At 23.7% G+C, this 16907-nt stretch overlaps 4 protein-coding genes across 4 annotated transcripts; 2 read left to right on the top strand and 2 right to left on the bottom strand.

The window, feature by feature from the left end:
- Positions 1-5553: 5553 nt before the first annotated feature.
- Positions 5554-6963, bottom strand: OCT59_001698 (uncharacterized protein; the record flags this gene model as incomplete). The annotated part of the gene is made up of 1 exon (XM_066144012.1): positions 5554-6963. One exon carries the CDS (start codon positions 6961-6963, stop codon positions 5554-5556), a length of 1410 nt encoding a protein of 469 aa, XP_065995215.1.
- Positions 6964-8151: 1188 nt separating this feature from the next.
- OCT59_001699 (Ubiquitin-conjugating enzyme E2 1) lies at positions 8152-9166 on the top strand (the record flags this gene model as incomplete). The annotated part of the gene is made up of 7 exons (XM_025313392.2): positions 8152-8190; positions 8339-8434; positions 8525-8602; positions 8675-8780; positions 8882-8923; positions 8991-9083; positions 9162-9166. The coding sequence occupies 7 exons, from the start codon at positions 8152-8154 to the stop codon at positions 9164-9166; spliced, it is 459 nt and encodes a 152-aa protein (XP_025187339.1).
- Positions 9167-10634: 1468 nt separating this feature from the next.
- OCT59_001700 (Ubiquitin-conjugating enzyme E2 4) lies at positions 10635-11949 on the top strand. The gene is made up of 6 exons (XM_025313393.2): positions 10635-10726; positions 11058-11153; positions 11237-11314; positions 11382-11487; positions 11574-11615; positions 11700-11949. Exons 1-6 carry the CDS (start codon positions 10703-10705, stop codon positions 11798-11800), a joined length of 447 nt encoding a protein of 148 aa, XP_025187340.1. The 5' UTR covers positions 10635-10702; the 3' UTR covers positions 11801-11949.
- A 1155-nt stretch (positions 11950-13104) lies between these two features.
- Positions 13105-14918, bottom strand: OCT59_001701 (uncharacterized protein; the record flags this gene model as incomplete). Its single annotated transcript, XM_066144013.1, has 8 exons — positions 13105-13124; positions 13209-13244; positions 13320-13340; positions 13407-13913; positions 13983-14193; positions 14299-14456; positions 14619-14778; positions 14874-14918. The coding sequence occupies 8 exons, from the start codon at positions 14916-14918 to the stop codon at positions 13105-13107; spliced, it is 1158 nt and encodes a 385-aa protein (XP_065995216.1).
- Positions 14919-16907: the final 1989 nt, after the last annotated feature.

Here is a 16907-nt window from a genome sequence, read left to right on the forward strand (position 1 = left end):
TAAATAGTTCTGTAGGTGCCATTGATATTTCTTCTATAATTAATATTTGGATTGATTGTAATTTTTTTTAAATTCCAAATTATAGAAAGCTAATAATTGGTAACCTGAATAGTTTTCCACCAATATTTTGTGCAGCAACACCCATTGGTGAGTTTTATCTTGAGAATTTATCCAATCAATAGTTAATTTTGTTATGTACGTTTTTCTAGTTCTACCAATACCTGTGATGATACTTTTAAATTGTAGTGATCTAAGATTAGACATTATTGTATTATATAAAATGTATTATTCTTATAATAAGTAAAGTATTGATATCAGAGAAGTTAATTTTTAAAGCATCCAATTGTTTGGTAAGAATATCAGCTATTTGTGAAGTAATGTTATTATTTGTAAGGTGACCCTTATCTCTTTCCAAGTACATATTATGTTCTAATAGGCTACACACCCTTCTTCAAGATTATCAATCTTTTCTTGTTGTCTGATAATTAATGCTTGGGCATTCCATAGTTTTCTTTGTTCTACTGCCCAAAGATCATAATGCACTTATATTAATTATGTTGAATTGATGCTGTAATGAATTTCTACTTTCATTTTCTGTTATATCTGTGGTATTAAATATTTTCTTGATATGACATATAACTACTAAGCAGATTACTTTCAACCTGAAAGGTATTGTAAGTAATAATTATTAATAAAAAAATGATTATCTACTTTAAACTTTCAGATATCTGTAATGAACTACTAATGGGATGGATCTTTTAATAACATAATAATTAATATATTTCATTATTTGAATTATTTGATGGTCTTTTAGTTGATAAAGTATAATTTTTAAAGTATTCAGAATCTCAGCATGTAGATATGCAAAGTATTTCTCAATTGAATCTTTCTAATATGAGTCCTCTTTATTATCTGATATTTATAATGTCTTAATTTCTACATTTTTTATCTGGGATATTTGCATCAGGTCTTGGAAAAAGACTTTTGGGTGAATGGTCTTTAATGTGCTTAATTAAGTAATTATAAGCTAAACTATCTGGTTGTTTATTATTACTTAATACATTAATTATATTTAAATGACCACAATCATTGCAGGGTCAGCATCTGTGATAATATTCAAAGAATTATTCAGGCTATTTATAATATTATCTGGCATTAAAAATAGCTATGATTCAGAATTAATTTCCAATATTTAAAAGAAATATGTATTCTTGTCTAATTAAATGAATCATAATGAAAGACCAAGTAAGACAATTAAAAATGAAAAAGAAAAAATATTAATGATGCTTAGATCTATTTTATAAAAATAATAGTGAATAGTATCATCTGATATGAGGGCTGCTTAATATATATATCTTCTCATTTTTCTAAACTTAATCTCTCTAACATTTAAAATATTTAAATATATCCAATTTATAATCATTTAAGTCTGTACTCTGTAGATTCTAAATAATAAGGTTAAATAATTGTAAAATGAAGTATGTTTGTAATTCATTATTAATCCTTGGGTAACAATTCCTGTAAATAATGTATTTTGATGAATGATGCTAAATTTATATTATTTAAATATTCCGGCTTTTTACACTTTGCTGTTCAAACTTTCTAAATGTTTATTTTTCTCTTTTAACCATTCCATATCTCCTTTCAACCTCTCAATTTAATCTTGATTCTTTTGTACTTGTATTAGTTCCATTAGATATTTTGATGAGTTTTGTTTGTATTAAATTAATTTATGTTAATAAATTTAAATTAATTAAATCACTTATCCTATAAAATTTAATAACATTTAAAATTATTGCTATTTCTTCAGTTTCTTTGTTATTGAAAGTTCTCTATTAATCCATTCTTTTTGTTTATATTTAAGTAATAACTTATAAAAATATAAAACTGCATTAACAATAAGTGAGATTGCAAAAAAATGCAAGGAAGTTGATTCTTTTTCTCATTAGCTAAATCTTTATCATTAGATAACCATTCATCAGAATGTCTTATTTCAAAATATGATATAAAAAATGAAATGGCAACATGGTTATCTTGAAATCTCCATATCCTCTTATCTTTCTCAAACTCCTATTATATATCTCTCTCCAACTGAATAACTTGTCTCTTTAAAGTCTAATTTCCCTAAATAATCTATAATTTTTGACAGATCAGTTCTTTTAGCTCCTGATTTCTCTAGTCTGCAAAGTCCTTCATTGCATTTCCAATAATTTTTTGAATGGTTAGAAGTATTTGTGGTATAAAACAGGAAGATGAGGTTTGAAATGTTGGAATAGTTGGCACATACAGCTGCATGATTAAGTACTATAGTACTTTACCTTTGTTATTAGCATAATTTAAAAATAGAAGTATTAAGAACATAAAATAAAGCTGTTTTTTAATTTCTATGTTTTTGGACAATTCTTCTATATTTTGTTTCATTTTAATTTCAAAAAATTAGTTTTCTATCCTTGAAAATACTCCATCCTTCATGTATAAGAAGTATTTATATTTAAAAATACATAAGTATTTGTTCAAACTTTTGCATTTTATAAAATCTGAAATCTAAGGATCATCAATTGATAATAAAAGCTTTACAAGATTTTTCAAAAATTTACAATTGTTTACAATACCATTTAAATTCATATCAGTGATTTTTCGAATTTCTTATTTGTAAAGATTGTTTCATCTTTTTTTTTATAAGAATGTAGTCATTGTTGTCATTTTCTAAATATGTTGATTGTTGACAAGGTATTGTCCAAGTTTCTCTTTAAATTTATATTGAGATTTGTATTGAGGACCACTTTTATAAAAGTAATATAGTTTTCTGACTTCATTTTTGTAATACAGTATACTGTGATACTGTGTGGAAAAAAATGAAGAGGGATTGTTGGTATGGCAGCTTATCTATAAATTCAAAAGTATCCATTGCTATGCCTAATAATTGTATATCCAAATATTTTATTCTTCTTTAAAAGTATAAAAAAAAACCTTTATCAGAAAAGAAAAGAAGAAAGAGAAATTGTCAGAATGGAAATTTATAAATTCAAAATATTCATTGCTGTATCTTATAATAGTATATCTAAATATATTATTTTTCTTTAAAAGTATCAAAGTTTATAAATAATTTAAAAATTTCTTGCATGATTATATGCATTATTAGTTGAAGTTTATTGTTACTTTTATTAGTGCTAGCACTTTCAGTGAAGATATTAGTAGATGGAGCTGCTTGAATGCTGCTGTCACTTTCAGTAATTCTGCTTTTGGTAATTCTACTCCTTTTGATGATATTACTGATTCTTTTAGTGAGAAATTTAGCCAAGCTTTCAGACTTTTCATATGATATTTTATTTTTTCATTCAGTGTCATCTCTATTATAGGTCAATAGACTGATCTCAGAGAAAACTCATTTTGGAATTACTTTGATTGACTAATAGAAATTTGTAACCAAAACATTTCCTTTTTTCATACTATAATATATTTTGATTTGTAAAATGTATTTTTGCATTAATAAATAACCCAATCATATGAGTGAAACTTTAATAAGTCTTACATTAATATAGCCTGTTGGTATTGGCTATGTAATCAACAAAATTTTAGTTGCTAAAGTGTTTTAAACATGTTTATTTATGGTCTGTATTACCATGTTTTTTCAATTGTCTATCTGTAACTCATTAAAATGAAATTGTTAAAATAATTAAAACTGTTAATTTTGCATTTTAAAAATTTAACCAGTTTCCAATTTCTCATCATCATATTATTAAAATAAGATGTTTGAATTTCCTTTACTTCTTCCTTATTTATCAATTGATATAAAGCTACTGCTTGAGGATGATAGATTACTACTCTGGTAGGGACTATCTTAAGTCAATTGATTTATTTGAAGGGAAATGTTCAATAGTATAGCTAAGAAAGTGCATAGTGCCAATAGTAGCTTTATTGTTTGAAATTTTGTTTCCATATAAAATTTTTCTCAATTGAAGTATATAATCCTTTCTCCATAAAATTCTTACAGAAATTTAAGAAATCACATAAAGACAATTTATTTATAAGCATAAAGGTTTTTTTCTATAATATTCAATTTGCATGCATACCATTAATGTTATCACAACTTTCACTCGTTCTGCTCACTTCAGCATTTATTTGAAGTTTCTTCTCCCTCTGATAGGATCTTGTTTCTGAATTCTGATCTTTCTCCAGACATGATTTGATGAATAATATTCTGAAAGAAATGTCAGTGTATTTAAATAAAATAATATGTTGCAGCTTCTAGCCAATTGGTAATACTTGAGGGTATAAACATATTTAAAGTTAGTTCTATAGCTAAATTTAAAAGAGATAACAGTTCCAGCGGTATTAATTCTCGCTTCATCAATAGAATCTTATTAATTTTTTGTGGTCTTGTTAATGCATATTTTGGAAGTCTCTGAAGTCTTTTCAAAACTTTTACTTTGTTTATCATCTATCCATTTAAATAATTTTTTTATATGTGATGAAATATTACTAAATATAATAAAATCATCTTCTTGATAAGACAATAAATTTGCATCACAAATTTCATTCCATTCATTTTCAGTAAATAATTCAGAGTATTTTTTTCTGTTTGATAATGTACAATCTATTATATATGATTGTATAGGACTAATAATAATATATACATGGAATTAAAAAAATGAATGAAATATGATAAATACTGGCTCTTATGTGTGGCATATATTGCACTAATCAATTTTATTTTAAATTTTTACAATGTTCAAGATGGAGATTATCATTAGATTTTGATATTTATTCCCTTACGAATAATAATTAATTACTTCGGGGCTGTGGCTACCATTGAAACTTGTGACAACAGTGACAGTGATACATTAAGAAGGTCCATGAATGTCTATGAAATATGTTATGTATAACATCCTTAAATATTTCTATAATATTGCTAGATTTCGGAAGTTGCAAGTATCTTAATAATTGTTTTATAACTTGTTTATTATACTTCTAATTTTTATTAACAAATAGAGTGGCATTTTATTATAAAATTTCAAGATGAAAATAATTTTATTAAAAACTAATGAAATGAGAGTACCCAAACAATTTTGCAAGGGTTTTTATATTTGCAAACTGTGTTACAAAATTGGTGGCTGTACTGTACATATGATATTTAATGTATTTGAAATTTTGAACTGGTTAATAACATGCTATCTGTTATTTATTTTTTCATTGCCACAGGGCTTGGGTAAAGCATGTGATATAACAACAAAAAATTGATTATTGATCTTTTTGATCTTTTTAGATTTTAAGCCAGATAATAAATATTTATTTTATTCACTTCTGTCTTTCTGTTACACTATTTAATTTATTACAAAAAAAAAAAAATTCTAATTGTTAAAATAAATAATGACTAACATAAAAATCCTAAAATTTAATAATATTTTATAATAAATCAAAAAAATAAATTATATCTACGCCATCTATAAAAAATATAATAACTAAAGGTTGTCAAATAAAAATCGTAATAATAACTAAAAGGTTGTCAAATATTTCCCTTCCCTTTAACGCTTTTTTAACGCTTTTTAAAATTTAATAACCAATTTTAAGTTTCTTAATAATACCTAAATTAATATATTTTTCAAAAATTTTCTTAATTTCATTACTTATACCAAAACTACTTGTAGTTACACTTTTACTAACGATAATTAAAGTAAGAGATCTTTGTGGTATACGATTCATCCAATTAATAAAAAATGATTCTAATTCTTTTGGTAAAAAATTTAATTGTTTATGAGAAAAACTTAATATTAATTCATAAACATTTTTAGGAGAATATTTTACCAAAATATTAAATAAATCATTTTCATTAAAATCATCATCAAGTATTGATTCAATATAAGAAATTTTAATACTTTCTAAAGAATTTAAATTATTTAAAATGATTTTTAATGATTTTAAATCATTACTTTTAAATTCACTAAATAATTTTCTTAAATTAGGACAATATTTAATTACAGCTAAATTTAATTCATCATTACTCTTATTAATATAAAATTCCTTTAAATTTTTTCCATTATTTTCTAAGAATTTTATCAATAATTCATTTCTTGGAAATTCAAATTGAAATATTAAAATTTCTAATTTAAAAAATCTAACATATTGTAATAAATTAAAATCTTCAAAAACATCAGTATTATAAAATGATAACACAAGTTCTTTTAAATTAGTGAAATTTGAAATAAATGATAATGGAGAATAATGTATACCACCATAAATATTTAATTTAATTAAAGTATTAGGAATTTTTGTTAATGAAATAATTATATCATTTAAATTTTCATAATTATAAAATTGAAACATATATAAATATTTTAAATTTTGTTGAGATTGAATTAAATCTTTTAAACTATTTGATATGGTTTCTCTAAATGATAAAGTTAATGATTGTATATTATTACATATTTGTGATAATTGATAAAAAAAATCTGAATAAATATCAGTATAACAATATAATTCTTTTAAATCTTTTAAACATTCTCTTGATCCAGGATATAAAATAAGTATATCTTGTTTAAATGGTAAATAAATACTTAATGATTTTAAAGAAGGTATTTGATTCATAAATAATTTAAATAATTCTTGTGTTATCATATATGTATTATTATAAGCATTATAGGATGAAATATATCGTTGATTTCTAAAAAGTTGTTCAATCTTTAAATTAATTTGATCAACTGATAGAATTTTACAAAATGATGCATAATTAAATATTGGAGATTTTGAATTTGGGATTGAAATCCCATTTTCATATAAAACTTTTCTTGATTCATTTGGAAGGCAAGCGATTAAAGTATTATAATTTCTAATTCTTCTCCATAATATTCTAACAGAAATTTGACACCAAAGACGATTTACTAATAAACATGAATATAAAGCTTTTTGATCATCCTCTAAACATTCGAAAATATTGTTAAGACAATCGATAGGAAGTCGTCGCATTTTTTTTTCTTTTTTATATTATAAAGTTTTATTTTTATTAATTCAATTTAATTCAATTTACTCAAAATAAATTAGAAGGTTTTTATTAATAATAACGAAAAAGGATAATCACTTGAGGTTTTTAGGTTTACGATCGTGTTACAAAATTAATGGCGTACATGAAACTGTACATATGACGTAGTGTAACATTTAAGGCATATTTTTTTTTTTTTCGTTAAAAGTTTTCTTATATTGTTATGATTTTATTTTTGGCGCAAGATACAGCCGCATTCCTGATAATCACAATCCTGATTGTCAATCATTAGATTTGGGCACAGTCGCGGAGTTCAGTAAGATTTCCACAAATAACCCATGTGACTAAAAATAACCGGTTAATTAACCTGTTATATTTGGCAAACCACGTGATAAAGAATTAACTACTTTTGTAATTTTTTTTTTATTCGCATTCTCCCTTTAATTAACTAAAAAAAGAAAAACAATAAAAAAAAAATTATTAGTATATAAAACATTCTTGATTTTATTAATACATTTTTATTCTAATTTTTAACAATTAACGTAAGAAAAAAAAATAATAATAATAAAAAAATTAATTAAAAAAAAAATGTTAATATAATATTTATTTAGTTATTTAGGGGTTTAACAATTTTTAATCCGGATAAAAATTTAACAATTTGGGAGTCATTTTTAGTCAAAGGAGTTCCAAGGAGTTCAAATGAAGGTTTCATATTTTTAATTTTCTAATAATATAATTAATATATTTTTTATTCGAATTTTTATTAGGATAATAATAAAAATCCGGAAATAAAAAATTTGATTGTGAAACATAACAATAAAATGGGAACTTTAAATAATAATCTATATATTTTTTCTTTTTATCAATTATAAATACGGTATGGTATAATAAAAAAAATCCGAAAATATATATTTCCTAAAATATTTCACTTTATTATTTTTTCCTTAACGTAGTTCATTGATTTTCAAAGTGATTAACCGTGTTAGGTGAGTACGTACATTTTATCACGTGAATGTGGGCAAAAAAAAAAAGTTCTTTTTTTTTATTATATTCTAGAATCATTTTTTGATAGATTAAGTAATAATGAAACCTTTTATGTCTTGCAGTGATAAAAAGCTGCAAGTTTTACAGCTCGCATTTTTATCAAATTAATAAACTACTACTCCTTTTTCGAAATGAATAGAGTTGTTATTAGCACTAAAAGAATTCACAAAGTAAGGTTTTATATTGACCATCTATTGACAAAATATATATTCAGTAAATCTGGGAATCAGCCCAAAGCCTTTTAAATAAGTTTGTAGCGTTTGTAGCTCAATATAGAAATTAAATATACTTTTTTTCATATATTATATACATTATTAGGAATTGCAAGATTTAGAACGTAACCCGCTGCCATTTTGTGGTGCTGGTCCTATTGATAATGATCCTTTCCATTGGCATGCAGTAATTATGGGTCCTGTAAGTAAAAAATACTTCTTTTTTTATTTTAAGCAGTATTAAAACGTAATCATATTTATGTACTGTAAATTATGGTATAATTTGGATTAGGTTAATTCTCCATATGATGGTGGTGTATTCTTCCTTGATATTCTTTTCTCTACAGATTATCCTTTCAAACCACCAAAGGTAATATATATATATATAGAGCAGATATTGTATGTGGCATATTGGCTCGCTCATAACATACATTATATATAGGTGAAATTCACGACAAAAATCTATCATACGAATATTAACAGTAGTGGAGCTATATGTGCCGATCTTCTAGAAAATCAATGGTCACCGGAACTTACCATCTCGAAGGGTAACTTTTTTATTAAAAAAATAATTAAAATAATTGTAATTATTGCATTATTACATACAAAAGCAAAAGAATTCAATCAATCAATCTTTTATTTTTAAAAGTACTCATGTCACTCCAGTTTTTTTTGATTGAACCAAATCCGGGTAATACTTTATATCTTATATATCTTAAAATTAAAAAGTTGTTAATAATAATAATTTAAAATATTAGACGATCCACTCGTACCCGAAAATGCTTATGTGTATAAGACTGATCGTTCTCGTTATGAAGATACTTGCAGGGAATGGACACGCAAATATGCTAGTGAGTATAGTGAAGTTTTAATATTTAGTAAAATAAAAGAAAAAATTCTCATGCTATTACAACTGCTTTGATATATAGTGTAAACGACCTAAACCGATTCAGACGGTCCATCATTTGTTGTAAAATAATTTTATTATTCGTAATCTGTATATAAACTTACTGTATAAATATCATCCCGGAATTGCTTGTAATAACATTAAGGATATTAAGAAAAATGAATCATCATATAGTCATTTGCAGACATACATTACATTTTTATTTTTTCATATTAAATTATTTCATATTTTATTATTTCTTTAGTTTAGTTAGTGAGTGGGTTATGATATTCAATACTTCAGATATTCAATACTTCAGATATTCGAGATTTCAGATATTCGAGATTTCAGATATTCAAGATTTAACTGTTAAATAAATATATAACCGTTAGTAATAGCTATTTGATTTATTTTATAAATTGTATAAAAATAGAAAAGAACGCGGTAGTAACGTAGTAACGAGAAGAATAAACTTATTCTTTGTACAGATAAACGACATTTCATATAAATAAAAAAGTTCATTTCTTTAATATTATATGGGTTAGTCCGATTCCTCATATTCGGATGATGTATTTTTCTTGTAATTCAAACCTCTAAAAGTATGAATTTCTAAATACAATTATATATACTTTTATTTTTAATATTTTTAATCATACAATTCACTCATGCATGTCCATATATATCGACAGTGATGGAAGTATAAGCGTGGATATTCTACATGATCAATAATGAAAAATCATCATTACTACTATTTTAAAAATAATTTGTCATAAGGAACTTTTTTGCATGTAAAAAACAAGTATTTAATCAAATTGTTCATTTGTTGACCGATCTAAACCCAGATATTACATTAAATATTATAATAATATTTTTTTTCAGACGAACCACTTGAACTTGAAATCCTTATTCATATTTTATTATATGTATCATATTACTATTATTCTCGAATTTAGCGTGATTGGTCTTTATTTGTACGACTTGTGCAGTGCAATAAAATTTTTTTGTGCTTTATATTTTTTGTTTCGTAAATTCATAATTCAATAATGAAAGAAAAAGTGATTGTCACAATTTGTGTAATTTTTTATACTAAATTAGTTGTTTATTATCGAACATTAATTATTGTTACATGTGATTTAAAAATAATTGCTAATCTTTATAAAGAATTGTATTAACCATTATAAATGTTTCTATGGGAATTTCATGACATATTATGATATAATTTTATAATTTTTTACTGTACACATAAAATTTTTTTAAAACTTTTTGAATTAGAATGATTCATTATTACTTTAATATGGAATTTAACGACTTTTAACTCCGAAGATCACCGACAAGGGAATATTTATCACGTGAACCGTAACACAAAAAAACGATTATAGTAGAACAAAGAAATTCTTTTTTAGGTTTCTTCTAAAAGAAAATGACATATGACTCATGCATTTTCATTTCAACATATTAGGTAACAATTGAAACACCAAAAGCTTAAAAAGACTTTTTTTTCTTTTCCAACTTTTTTAAGGTACACTTTTTTTGCACTTTCCCATATTACTTTTTATCTTGGTTTTTTTTTTCTAATAAACGAAAATGGCGCTTAAAAGAATTAACAAAGTAAGTTTATGCGAAAATTATTAGGAGAATGAGGAGATAAAAAAAAAAAATATATATTTTTTTTTTCGTTGTCGATCGTTATCTTAATTCAGTTAATGAAATTATTTTTTGTCGTGCTCTTTTACAACCTAAAAAAAAAAAACTTGCGTTTTTATACGTAAATGAAATATGAAATATATTATTAATAATTTGTTTTTGTAATATACTATTTTTATTTCTATATTAAGCTCTAAGCTTATATATTTAATTTTTTTTTTTTTGACGTTTCTTTTTTTATAATAATTTATGTTAATCTTTTTTTCTTTTCTTATTATTTTAACTTATTTATTAGGAAATAAAAGATTTAGAGAATGACCCACCACCAACTTGTACTGCTGGTCCAATTGATGATGATCTTTTCCACTGGCAAGCGACAATTATGGGTCCCGTAAGTAATATTCCCCTCTTTTATTACTTTTTTTCAAGTATAAAAAGATTATATTTTGAATATTATGGTATAATTTGATTTAGGAGGATTCTCCATACAAAGGCGGTATATTTAACCTTGATATTCGTTTCCCTCAAGATTATCCGTTTAAACCACCAAAGGTAAATTTTTATTGTGCGTGTTTTTATACTTAATAGTATAACTTACGTATTAAATTTTCATTTACAGGTGATGTTTCAAACAACAATTTATCATCCGAATATTGACAATAAAGGAAATATATGCGTGGATATTCTAAAAGATCAATGGTCGCCGGGACTTACCATCGCGAAGGGTAATTTTATATATTACTCATAAAGTAATTGAGATTCTTTAAAAAAAAAATAGAAAAATATTAATCAAATCTTTATATTCTATCAGTACTTTTGTCAATTATCTCAATGTTGACCGATCCAAATCCAGGTAATAATCTTCATCTTACCCTTTATTTTTTTTCCTAATTTATTTCCAATTGATCAATATAAATATATTTTTTTTTTCAATCAGATGATCCACTTGCGCCCGAAATTGCTCAAATATACAAGACTGATCGCTCTCGTTTTAATGATACTGCTAAAGATTGGACACGTAAATATGCTACTGAATGATTAATATACGTTCAATGTGTTATTCAGTATGGTTTTAAATTAGTTTATATCTTTGTGCTTATTTAAACCTTAAATAAATTATTGATAATATGTACAATTCAAATTCTAATAAAGAGAAATTTTATTATTAAAAATTATGATGGCTAATTAAATATGATGATTATTTGCCAAAGTTTATATTACATTTTTATAAACCGTGAATTTGTTGCTAGAAATATATATAAAAATGGACGATTTACGAAATTAATCATTGATGTACTAATCTTGATTTTTTTCGATGTTGAAAAAGTGTGATGAAGGGGGAAGAGAGACTGTACGAGATAGAATGAGCTTACGTAGACAAGCAAGTTCGGAAAAAAAAAGAAATAAAGTATGGGATCTATTGATCATTAAGAAATAATTTCAATGGCAGAATATTGTGAAATACTGTAATACTGTATAAAAAATCAAGTAAATCAAGTAATAACCATTTTACCAAATGATTTTTTCAAATGGTTTCTCAATTTATAGAAAATTTTTAATTCTTCTATTAATAATGCATAACAATTTTATTACTCATTCGACTTGATCACTATTTAATTTTTTTTATCAATATTAGAAAATCTGGATACTTGCAATAATTGAGTAAGATAGATTGTAAAGCAAGTTTATTTTCATATTTTATGATAATTTTTTTTTAATTATTATGTTCATACTCTTTTCACGTTAAATTTTTTTCACTCATTTTCAAAATATTTAAATTACGTAAAAAAATATTTTCAAATATTATTAATATTATTGATCTTTAATTCATCTTCCCTAATAATAAGTGGAGACCGAGTATCGAGATCTTTTTTTTAAGAAGGATAAGAGGTAAGGGTAGTTTTTCTGCATTGAGTTACTTGATTATTTGAACTACTACTTATGCCCGAGCTCCGAGTTAGTTAGGGTCTATTTCTTCTCTTTTATTTTAAATTTTTAAATCCTTCTTTTCTTTTATAAAGAGAAAGAACGTTAAAATTAGGGTTAAAGTTAGAGTTTATAGACGTCAAAATTTTTATTTTTAAAAAAACAAAATTTCAAGAAAATACTCTAATTTAACTTATCATATTTTGACTATTATTAAGAATTAATAATTATAAAAAATAGCGATAGAAATGTAACATACGGCAATAGTATATATTTTATTTTTTAAGAAATAATCTTAATATCATCTATACAAAATAAAAAATAATAATAATATAATAAAAGTAATAATATTATAATGAACAAGACGTAATATACAAAATAATTTAATATGTTTAACTATCACCCTTCGATTCTTATTAATTATCTTCATTGAGATCTATTAAACGTTAAAAGTAAATAAATTAATTAATAAACGAAAATTATTAACAAAATAATGAATTATAGAACAAAAATATTTCACCTGATTCGTCTAATTGACAATCAAAACATTCTGAAACTACAAAATAATTTAAATATAATGTTAAAAAATTTATTATTATAATTATATTGATCATTAATTAAAAATACTTACTTAACGTTGATTGAATAACGTCTATAAAATCAGTAATTAGTAAATGTAAAATAAAATTTTCATAAACCACAAGTAAAATTAAATTACCTGAATTTACTGGTTCTGGAAGATCTTTAAAATTTAAAAATCTACTAGTATAGATTGCTTGTGGATGTATTTGAATATTATTAAAATTTTCACTTGATCTTTTAAATCTGATTTCATTATTATATTCAACTATTTGAAAACTATCTTCATATTTTTTATTACACCAATCATTTAACTTTTGATATATTTCTTTGGCAGTTGGTCTATTATCTTCTTTAGCATCCCAACATTTAGTAATCAAATCTGTAAGTAATTTTGGTGTATATTTAAAAATATTTGGTCTAAGTCCTTTACATATTTTAATAGTTAATGCATGATTATGAGGTATATTATTATAAGGAATTTCTTCAGATATATATTCATTTATTATTATTCCAAATGAATAAATATCAGATGCTTTAGTATATTGATATCCACGTAAAACTTCTGGTGCCATATAAGGTAATACTCCATAAATTCCTTTTTTTTCGATTGATTTCTTTTCATCATTTACTGGTTGACACATACCTAAATCACTTATATATGGAATATAATTAAATAATATATTCCCTGAATGAAGGTCTTTATGAATTTTACCTGCATTATGAATATCTAAAAGTCCACTTGCAATTCGTTTTAAATTATAAATTTTTACATAATATCCTAACTTATTATTTAAATAATGATTTCTCAAATTTCCACCATCACAATAAAATAAAACCATCATATAATCTTTTGTATTTGGATCTTGAGTAATTCCATAACATTGAATTACATCCACAAGATAAATTTGAAGATGGGATTTAATCTAATAAAAATAATGCAAAGTGAATAAATATATAAATAATAATCTTAAATTAAATAAATTAAATAAATTAAATAGTAAAATTATTAATTAACAAATTATAATTACCTCATTTAAAAAATCTGTTGTTATACAAGAAGAAGAATTATCTAAACTTTTCAATATAACATTTTGATTAATATTTCTTTCCCATTCTTGATTTTCAATATCCCAAGAAATAATATTTCCTTCAATCCATTTAGCAGAATATATTTTACCAAATCCACCTTTAGTAATATAAATAATATCTTTAAAATTTTTAAAAGGTATCCATTCAAGATATTTCATATAATGAACAGAATTAATTTGTGATTGTTGAATAAATTCATCAATATCATTATTTTTACTGGTCCAATTTTTAAAATTATTTTTAAATCTTTTTGAATTACAATTTTGACACCAACGTTCTCCTGTACCAGGTTCTTTACATTCTCCACATATACCATAAGCTTTTTTTCTTTTTTCTTTATCTTTTATATTAACTATTCTTTCATCTATTATTTCTTCTGTTAAATTTGTTGAATCAATAGTAGAAATTGTAACATGTAACTTTTTTAAAATAAATATTTATATAAAAAAAAATTATTATTTATATGTAAAAAATTATAAATATTCAATTATTAAAAAAATTTTTTTTTTTTTACCTGGTATTTATTATTAAATTTCCATAGATTTTTTTTAGAACTCATTTTTGATATTTCCATATTAAATTAAATTAATTAATTTGGATCGTATATTTATAATATTTGATATTATGATTTAAAAATAAAACATTAGCAATAATAAAAGTGAAACGTAAAAAAAAATTTTTTTTTTAAGAATAAATACTTTGCGCAACATGTGCAACATTGAATAATTTTAAACCAAAAATGGCTAATTATGGTACGTTCGTACAGAAATGACGTCATTTCGATTTTTGATCCCTTTCGGCCTTTCCTCGCAAAAAATATCGATCTTCATAGGCAAGATCAATAAAGAATAGTCGTACAATATTAAGATCCATATTTTTACCCTTCCCCTTTGTCCCTTTGTCATAGTACATTTTAGGAAATCGATGATAAAAGTTATGTAATGTAATCCCCTTCTCTCCTTAGAAAATGACAACTTCCCCTTATTTATACAATTGATCTTCATAAAAACATTACAATTTCAAAGATCGATATCAATTAATAAAGTTGTAGTCAAATAAATAACGCTCTATATCAAATAATAAACATGTGAGATTTAAAAAATAAAGTATTCTGCTCAAAATCCGGTAAAGTTGAAAATGCAAAAGTTAATATATAATTTTTCTCCATTAGTCAACCTTTTGAATTCTTCAAGTGCTGTCATTTCGTTTGTTTAATAAGAAAAAAATGGAAAGAAAATTTTTAAAACTTTTATAGTCGGTGAAATATAAAAAAGGTTGTCTTTTTAAAACTACTTTAACATGCATATGCGTCTAAATATTTTAATGAATCCTTAAAAAAGAAATTCTTATCACAAAGATTAAATGAACTTTTTCATTTCCGATTATTGTTTTAATAAAAATCAAAAAATCGTGAAATGGAAAGAATAGTGTTGAACATTTAAGTAAAGTATTAAAGCAAATGTAGTAAATGTTAAATTTCCTGTTACAGCAATTTTTTCATCCTTGTTATAAATTATAAATATAAATATTTTAACCGATCCTGTATCACAAGATGATGAGTCATGTAATTCCTAAATTACATAACTCTACGAAAGAAGTAAGAAAATCTAAAAATCTATTCCTTTAATATTTTTCACAATATTTTTAACTTTATCATTTTATCATTTTTAACTATTTCATTTGTAAAAGTTATGATTACAAGAAGATATCTATTACATTATTAGTATATACTGTATAATGTGGCTATCGAATAAAAAAATTTAAAACTTTTAATTTATTTTCCTTTATCCATAATTTAATTCAAATTTATATTTGTATTGGTGCGTTGAAAATTACGAAATTCAAACCCGAATATGATATCACATATAAAGATGGGCCATATTAAATTCAAATAATTACACTAATATATATAAGAACAAGAAAATAAAAAAAATTTATTTAGGTAATAAAAAAAATGCGAAAAGTCATTGAATTAATTATACTCATTAGCATATTTGCGAGTCAATTCCCGTGCAGTAGCTTCATAACGATTACGGTCATTCTCATACATATGAGCAATTTTAAATTCAAATGGTTCGTCTAATTTTAAATAATTATCTTAATAATTAGAATCAGAGCGGATGAATGTGGAATATGAATGTGAATAATGATGCAAATAAAAACACCTGGGTCTTGGTCAGTCAATAATAAACAAATTGACAAGAGTACTTAAATAATAAAAAGTTAATTAATCTTTTACATAAAAGAGTTACAAACTATTTTTGTAACCGATTTACCTTTTAGATTAAAATACGCAGGTGACCATCGATAACAATCTAGAAATCCAGGTTTATAGGTGCTGATATTCGGATAGTAGATCTAGTAGAGATTACGTGAATAAGTACGTAAATTAAAATTCAATTGTATGAATAAAATATACCTTTGGTGGTTTTAACGGATATTCTATTGGAAAATTCAATATCAAAAAAAATATACTTCCCGAGTATGGAGAGTCAGATCAAAATCATAATATCAATTAGTTAAATGAATTAATCATCTAAGTAGATAA

This window comes from Rhizophagus irregularis, chromosome 10, assembly GCF_026210795.1.
Source record: "Rhizophagus irregularis chromosome 10, complete sequence".
Lineage (NCBI taxonomy): Eukaryota > Fungi > Glomeromycota > Glomeromycetes > Glomerales > Glomeraceae > Rhizophagus > Rhizophagus irregularis.